General features: G+C 38.5%; 1 protein-coding gene across 1 annotated transcript in view; it reads left to right on the top strand.

Annotated features, from left to right (window-relative positions):
- The window catches only part of ANO4 (anoctamin 4), a 159340-nt gene that overhangs the window by 132021 nt on the left and 18906 nt on the right, over positions 1–8413 (top strand). The window contains exons 16-18 of the mRNA XM_009321339.1: positions 3472–3508; positions 6122–6233; positions 7285–7342. Of these exons, the coding sequence (XP_009319614.1) occupies positions 3472–3508; positions 6122–6233; positions 7285–7342 (207 nt within the window). The remainder of the gene's footprint in view (positions 1–3471; positions 3509–6121; positions 6234–7284; positions 7343–8413) is intronic.

The raw sequence follows: 8413 nt of genomic DNA, 5'->3' as shown, positions 1-8413 counted from the left end.
ATGGCATTATTGTTTATGGACATCATTCACTATGTAAAGTACAATTCCAAACCCAAAACATTATGTAAAGCATGTTTGAATGTTCTAAAAAATATTTTAGGGAGACATGTCCGTACTCCTGTTTTATCCTCTGCCTCTTTTTTTCCTTTGTTTGCAGGTTTCAGTCCATTTCATTAATATTCTTCTTTTTAATTAGTGTTTTGATGTTATTTTTTAAACACAGTGGCCAAGCTTAATTCTTATTTATACTAGTGTCAGTAATTCCAGCTTCAGTTTTCGCAGGAGTTTACCAGTGAGGATATGCATATACGGACATAATGTCTGTATGCAGGAGAACTCCCTTGGGCTGAAAACTTCACGAGGCTTGAGCAGACGTGACTTGTTCCATGAGCTGCCTATGGCCTTTGCCAGGGTACACGAGAGACCTGGTCTGGGTGCATTGTAGGGGGGCTGGCTGAGGTCAGGTTATTGTGAACTGGTTTGGAACCAGACTTGGGACAAAGACAAAAAGGGAATTTCTATATGGTAACAGCCCCCATAAGACTAAGTATAGCATAGATTAGATGGGGAATGAGTTTCATCCTTCCATCGAGATGCAGGTACTTCTGTATATTGCTGTGATAGCTATGTGTCTTCTATTAGTTGCTCTTGGCAAGAGGTGTATGGCCTTTTACTATCAGGTTTTTGTCAACTGACTTTATAAGAATGCATTTTAAGGCAGAGGAGGGATCAACCTCCAAACCATCCAGATACTGGAGCCAGGGTGGAGTATCTCTACCCACTCAGTAGCAAGTGTCTTCTGCAAAAAGCTTGTTAGGCTTTGCTCCAAGAGAGATGCTGAGTTACTTCCTAGGGGAAATACGTTATTTCAGGCCTGCACATTTCCAAGTGCTGGCTTGGAGACTACTTTCTTTCCTGTGCAATACCCAAGCATTCCATTTCATCTAAAAGTTGATTTTAACAGCCTCTTGTTTATATAGCAGGAAATTCCAAGAGGCAGGACTTCACTTCTCCTTTTGGCATAGGCAAGACTGGATTGGTGACTAGGACAGTCTATTAAGCTGTTGGCTTTCCCATGTTTTCCCTCAGATAGGGCTATAGGCTGAGAAAGGGCAGAAAGAAGAGGTGAAAGCTGTTAGTCCCTCTGAATTTGTACTGAGGACTCTCTTCTTTTATGTTATTTTTGATTTATTGTTTGTTGCCTGCAGCTTTGGGTGGGTTTCTTTAATCTACCTAGAGCACACAATAAGCTTTAAAGAAATAAAAAGAAAACTATATATATCTATGTCAGTACAACATCCATTTCCAAGCTCTCAATATAAGTCATTGTATATGCAGTGAAGCAGCAACAAAGAAATACTGCACAAACAAAATTACTTGTTTCTCAAAGAGTTTTACAGCTTAGAGAAATTTTTAAAGTAATGGAAGATGGCTTGAAGGTGCCTTTTGAGAAACTTTGTTTTATTCCCTAAAATACATCAAATAAATAGAGCACTGCAAAGATGGAGTTCTTAAGCATTATACTCATTACCATGCAATAAACACCACAGCCCTAGATCTGGATATAGCTCATGGAAACAAAAGATCCCCAAAATATGAAACTGCATGAACTTTTCAAAAGAAGGACTTAAGAACATAATTCCTCACTTCCCATGATGGATTAATGTAGTTTACTGAAGGACAGTAGTGGGATTTATTTTGGCAAAAAAAAATCCCCAGGAGCAATTCAGGTAGTTGAATCCTCTACAAACTGTGACTCAAGAAAAGTAGCAGGAGAGCAAGCAAAGATACAGTAATAAAACCAGAATGGACCAAGATGTATGTAACAGTAGGGAATTCACTGCTAGGAAGCCTGGAAAACCGCCAGTGATTCTGATACAAGTTGGCAACCTCTCTAAGCATCAGGGGAAAGGTCTAAACCACAAGTAACTTCTAGAGTGGATGCTCTGAGAGCTAGGTACATACACTGACACATCCATCATGACAAAATGAAATGACCTTCAAGCATAATGTCTCCCAGATAATCATGCAGCCTGACCTGGGAACAATCATTAGCTTTACCTAGGTTAGTAAAACCTGTTAATTCCAGTGATACCGCCCATAGAAAATATGAACACAGAACAGAATATGATCCTAAACAAGGCCCCTTGGGACTAGTAGTGATAAGCTGCAGTAGCAGATAATTAGATCCAAACATTGTTAACAGAATCTCTGACACAGTCTTACTGTTCCAGGAGGAATAGCAACAAAATACAGTTTTGATACCCCCTTCTGCAGAGCAATGTAGATTTCTGAAATAGCACACTCCCTGCTGGGATCAGGATATAAACCACCCAGACATTTAGCACTTTTACAGTTGCCCTTAAGAGATGCTTTTAAATGTAGAAGAAGCCACCTTTTTCATTACTTGAAACAAAACTGTTTACTCTAAAGGCAGCAAAAAGCTGTTCTAAGCAAGAAGTGGTTGTTAATATGGATGAGATAATTCAGGATGACTTCAGTTCTTAAGCAGGCAGTTTGATCTGTAAATTGTACATAACTCAATTTAAGCAAGAGTTTATAAGGATAACTGCAAATGAAGAGAAACATTGCTGATATGCACTTTAGGAATGAGTAAGTGCTTGAGCCTGAAACATGAGGAGCTTTGTATCCCTGTAGGCATCAGTGAGAGTTAAGGACATTTAGCATTTTGTGGGAACAGGCTCCAGACTCCTTTAAAGCAAATGGAAATCGTTGTATTAATTTACACTAAGATTGATGTTGGTGGTGATGTACTTCACAGGTTCGAAACACCTTTCTAAATACTAATTGTGAAAACCCTCTAAGTTAGTTTTTGTAAGCTTTATGAAGTTAGCAGTCTCCCGGAGAGTTTGAGAGCATGGTATCTGCTAAGCACAGAAAGTAGCACTTAGGATTTAGAACAATGTCACAGACTCAGAGTAAGAAATGTGTCTGGTGATGGGGATTACTAAAGACTTTCTCTGAAGCAACCCTGTCTCTCCAGTGTCTTTCCTTTCAGCACCAAAAAAATCCCAAACAAAACCAAAAAGCCCAAAATACCCAACATACCAGAGCATGCTCTTACTAGGGTGATTTTTTTTGTGAGATAAATGTTCCATAAGTAACTAAAACAAAAATCCCAGTTGTGCTATTGTTCTGCTTTGTGTTTTTGGAAAAGTTATCTGACCCTTTTTCACTGTGTATGTAAAATAGGGACAGTGACACCATTTTTTTCTCCATATATTGTAGATGAAAAGAGCTGAGTATAAGCTTTAAAAATATTACTGTTCCTTGTTTGATTTATCATTATTGTATTATTACTACATAGTTTTATTATCATTGTTATCAGAACATCACAGAGACCATCTGGATGTCAGATTTAACATGTAAGAGCAGTTACTCTACTTAGAAAGCAGTTCTATATTTTTGAGTTTGTCACATATCTAAGAGGCTGTTTCTTCTCTGTTACAGCTGTATGAAAAGGTTGCTCTTTTCCTGACAAATTTAGGTAAGCAATGTTAAATACAAAATTGAATTATATTGTACTGATATTTTGTTCCCTATACTGTGATAGCATTCAAACTGTCTGTATAAATATGAAAAATCCTGATTAATTTGCAATCTATAGGAATTAATGTCTTAAGTTTATAATAAAGGAATATATAAACTAAGTTACAGTGCCATTCAATCAGTGGTGACAGTGGTGACAACAATCACCCACCTGCCATGCTTACCAACCCCTTACCCTGCCACAACTTAAACAAATTGTTACCTTGGGGGAAAAAGCATGAGTTTTTCAGAGAGACTGAGCACTCATAACCCTCAGGTTTTGTGAAGACCTGAAAATGGGGGAATCACTTCTGGAAGCCAAATTTATAGCTTGAAACTAAGGTGCTTATTGACTATCAAACATATGCCTTTAAGAGGGGCAGTAATTTGCAGGGAAAATGACTTGGTGAGTCATCAACTGTACCAACACCTAAACTCTAATGGTGTTGTAAGTTTCTGTAATCTTTTCAGCTCGCCCATAAAGGTGATCATTATGCTAGAGTAAGGACAACATGTTTTCTAAGGACAGCATGTACTGTCACTGGGGTAAGCAATAGGCTATCACTCATATATCCATGGCTCAGGCAGAGTCTCCGGAGATCCTGATCATGCTGGAAGATTGCAGTAGTTGGTGGCAATTGGCAAGGGCTCCTTAGTGTCTAGAAGCCTGAGAGGAGACTCTTGCTGAAGGCCTATTAAGCGAACCATATTATGGCATGTGTAGAAGTGGTTTGAGGAGATTATTTTGAGCTTCTGCATACCTTTGTATGTTGATGATATTCAGTAAGGTATTTTGGACCAGGTGGACAGATTTTGGTGTCTGCTCAGAGGAAACACACAGCTGATTTTAGCTAGCGTCAGGGCTTTTCTACATCTGGGAAGTCATAAATGATGTGTTCAAAGCACGTCTGTGTAAGATAGCATTTTATTCTGTTGTTTCTTATTAGACTGAGAGTCCTCATTTGTATGCTGTAAATTTAAAATGTTTTTGCCATCCTGTGTCCATGGAAAAGATACCTGCTAGTTACAGTTGAGAAATATGACTTCCAAGTATGTGATTTGTACAGGCTATGCCCTTTTACTCCTTGTGACACCCTGGGGACAGTAGGATATGGTCTAGAGACCTTAAAGCTTGATTACTTTCTGCCAGGTTATCATCAAGGTAGATCTGCTTCTTGTAGCTGTACAGAAACCACTTGTATGAAAACTCAGTGGGTCAAGCTGTTCTGACAGTGTTCAGGCTGTTTTGTGGTTTTTACTCTGATGGTCTAAGTACCTGATTTGGTTTGAACGATCTTTATCAGTGCAATAAGCTCAGAGTGGGATTGGCAGCAAAGCTACATTCAGGATGTCCTTCTTCAGCCTTTACATGACCTTTTTCAGAGCTCACGTCTGTGCTCCTCTAGAGCATTGCCATTGTCTCTGATGGGCATATGAGCAAAGCTTCAGCTGCAGCAGCCTTGTTAAAGTCAAACTTGTCCTTCCTACAGACTGGCACCAAAAATCCACAATGTTTTATTTCTTTCTGCTTAGCTGAATATGTATGTACTGGCATACACACAAAGTTGGGTTTCTTGACAGGCATTTCCAAATCACTAACACAGTTGTTGATTTATGGTCTGTTTTATTGTTTTGTTGATGCATCTGTTTGAAATTTCCTCATGGGTAGGGCAGCTCTAATTAAAGAGAATCTAGTTTATCATTGTTGTTCCTGTACTTCCAGTACTTTACTGGAAGCTCCTTTGGAAGTAGTATGTAAGTACTACCATTATGATACTCGGAATCACCATTAGTATCTCCTCTTCTCCTCTGATTATCCCTGTTCACAGCAACGGTTGGCTAATAACAAGCTTCTGCCAACTGGAAAGTGGTTCCAGGACATGGTACTGGTGTGTTGGCATAGAAGTTGTTTTGTTAACTTCTGTCTTGATATCTCTTTAGATGGAGATTAATGTCCTACCTGAAGGGAAGACTATGTCTTCCCCTTTCACATTTGCCTTACCCCATCCATTGCAAAATATTTTTTCTCAGTCTTCTGTGATAAGCTCCCTGGAACAAGAAAAGGGAGTCATGCAGTGGCATTCCACTGATGACTGTGTAGAGTCCTTAGGTGGCAGCATGGTGGACCAATCCATGAAACAGAATTACAAGGAGGATTTGCTCCAGTTCAGTGTGACATCTCTAATAAAAAGGCAATTACACAGATTGTAGTGGGGTGCTTTCTGGCAACGTCATTATGGTAGGTTGCAGAAAAGGAAACAAGAGAAGAGCCTGAGCCTGTAAAGCACACAGGAATCCAGGAGGGATGTTTAGTATACACATTATCTCGACCACTTTCTTACAGTCTCCTGGGAATATACATATCCAGATATCAGAAGAGATTTCTAAGTCTCTACAAGCTCACTTGCTGTGTGCTGCTTTTGGATACAATTTCTTCTGTCAGCTTATATTTTGAAATCAGCAGACTAATTGACAAATACATTGTCAGGTCTGATAGGTGTGTGCAGCCTTTGTGCCAAGGGAAATTGTTAATCTGATTAAACCTCTGAAACTCTGCTCTCTTTCTTCACAGAGCAGCCTCGTACCGAATCCGAGTGGGAGAACAGCTTCACTCTGAAAATGTTTCTTTTTCAGTTTGTCAATCTGAATAGCTCTACCTTTTATATAGCATTCTTCCTTGGAAGGTAGGATTGATGTCTGCACCCTCATATGTGAAAAATGAAGTAGAGAGAAAAAATAAAATTGTCTGTAATGAAACAAAGTGGGACCATATTATCACACATCTCAAAATGCAAATTCCATACTAGCAAAGCAGGACAGATTGCAGTTTTATTTTCCTTTCAAAAGCCCAGAAACAGATGTAGTTTTCATTTCCTAGCACCACATTGTCTCAATGCTAACTTTTAACAATTTCATTAGTGGGAACAGATGCATCCCACAATACTATATATGCAGGTCACTTCACTCTGTTTTTATGTGTGTAATTTGTACAGGTAAGTAAATAACACTGTCTTTTTCTTTCAGAATAGAATAGAATAGTTCAGTTGGAAGGGACCTACAACAATCATCTAGTCCAACTGCCTGACTACTTTGCTGCTTCTATTATATGATTTGGACTGTTAAGAGTGAATTATGAGCTATCAGTTGGGGTTTTTTTCCACAGAAAATGAAATATATATATAAAAATCTGTATGTCTCTTTCTGCAAGTCCCCTAAAAGCAAAAGAAGAGCCTTTGAGTAGAGAAGGCTTGAGTAGAAGAATCCATCAGTATGAATTATTTGCACGTGGGAAGTTGTGGGAATCATTTTGGGAGAAAACATGGGAGAACAGTAAGAAAATTATGTTTTCCTAATGAAAACTAACATTTTCATTGATTTCACAGAAGGCAGATATCACAGCCCACATTATGGTGTAAGGAAATGGACTGGCAGTTGAAAGCCATTTTCCAAACTGACATGAACAGTTATATTCAGATTTTTTTCTCTTCTCTGCATATGCTGAATATCCAACAGCAGAGTATTTGGTATTGAAGTAAAACTGGAAGTAAAAATATACTTAGCACTTCACAGAAGTTATTCCAGGAATCCCCCAAAACTTTTTGCAGCATAACATCTTTTATAGTTATATCAATCACGCTAAGATGACATTAGATTAAAACAACAGTGTGAGCTTTCTTCTACTACTGTGGCCAGACTGCTTACACAACATAGCTGATGTATATTCCTGTGTTAAAGATTTACAGGACACCCTGGTGCCTACTTAAGGCTGATAAACCGGTGGAGACTGGAAGAGGTGAGTGTTCGCCAACTACACACTGATTTATCTGCTGCCCACAGATGCAGTGAATGCAAGCAGAGGCAGACACATAACTCTGTCTAGGTATTTTTGAGTGTGTTACCAGGTTTTCAGTTGCTGTCTAACTCCACACTACTGACACTACCAATCTGCTACAAAAGCATCAACATACTGATATATATGCCCTTTTTAATGCTAGCAGTTTTAGTGTTTGCATCACATTTGGATAGTGGTATCAAATGGTTTAAACATTACTCACATTTTTACATTGGAAATATTTCATCCTTGAAATGAATCAAAGTCAGATATGAATCTGACAACTTTTTGCTTCTAAAAAAATCCTTTCTTCTCAGCTTTTCTAGCCTTGCTGACCAGGGAGCTAAAATTACAAAATAATAAATTAAAAATCCAGACACATAAAATGTACTTGAAAATTGACCAAAAAAACTGAACAAACTTCCCAAAAGAGCTACTGGCATAATGTTCCATTATGCTATAAAACCAAATGGATTTGGAGAGCAATGCAAGGTTGGCTTTGCAAGTCACTCAAAGACCAATCCCATTTTTTTGGCAAATACATTCAGAACTCAAAAACCATTTGACAGTTATTGGAAGTGAACAGCAGCAGTTTCTGGATCAGTCATGTAGCTTCCAGTGTTGCTATTCACACACTCAAATCCCATGGTTTCTTTCCTGCTTCACAGCTGAATAACTGAAACAACTTTGCAAATACATGACAAATGGCAAGTGGAAAATGCAGGTCTTACACTGCCAACATGAATTTACAAACACTTCCAGATATCTAAATATTTTGATTAATAGAGGTCATCCAAATACTAGCAAAAAAAGGAATAATTTGAAAAAGCCATTCTGATTTTGAAGTAGTGAATTCTGTACATTCAAGGAAAGAAAAATTGATAAACGGGCAGACAGAAATTCATTGAACATCCCTCCAAAGTCTGAGAGGGGCCAAGCTGACCTAACAGCTTGCTGCTGCTAAAAGAAGACAGTTCTGCTCTTCCTTTGACTTTCCCCAGAATTTGACTCCTTCCTCTGCACTGGCTCTGG

The sequence above is a fragment of the Pygoscelis adeliae genome, unplaced genomic scaffold (genome assembly GCF_000699105.1).
Source record: "Pygoscelis adeliae isolate BGI_AS28 unplaced genomic scaffold, ASM69910v1 Scaffold232, whole genome shotgun sequence".
NCBI classification, from domain to species: Eukaryota; Metazoa; Chordata; class Aves; order Sphenisciformes; family Spheniscidae; genus Pygoscelis; species Pygoscelis adeliae.
This window is presented reverse-complemented; position numbering and strand designations above follow the sequence as displayed.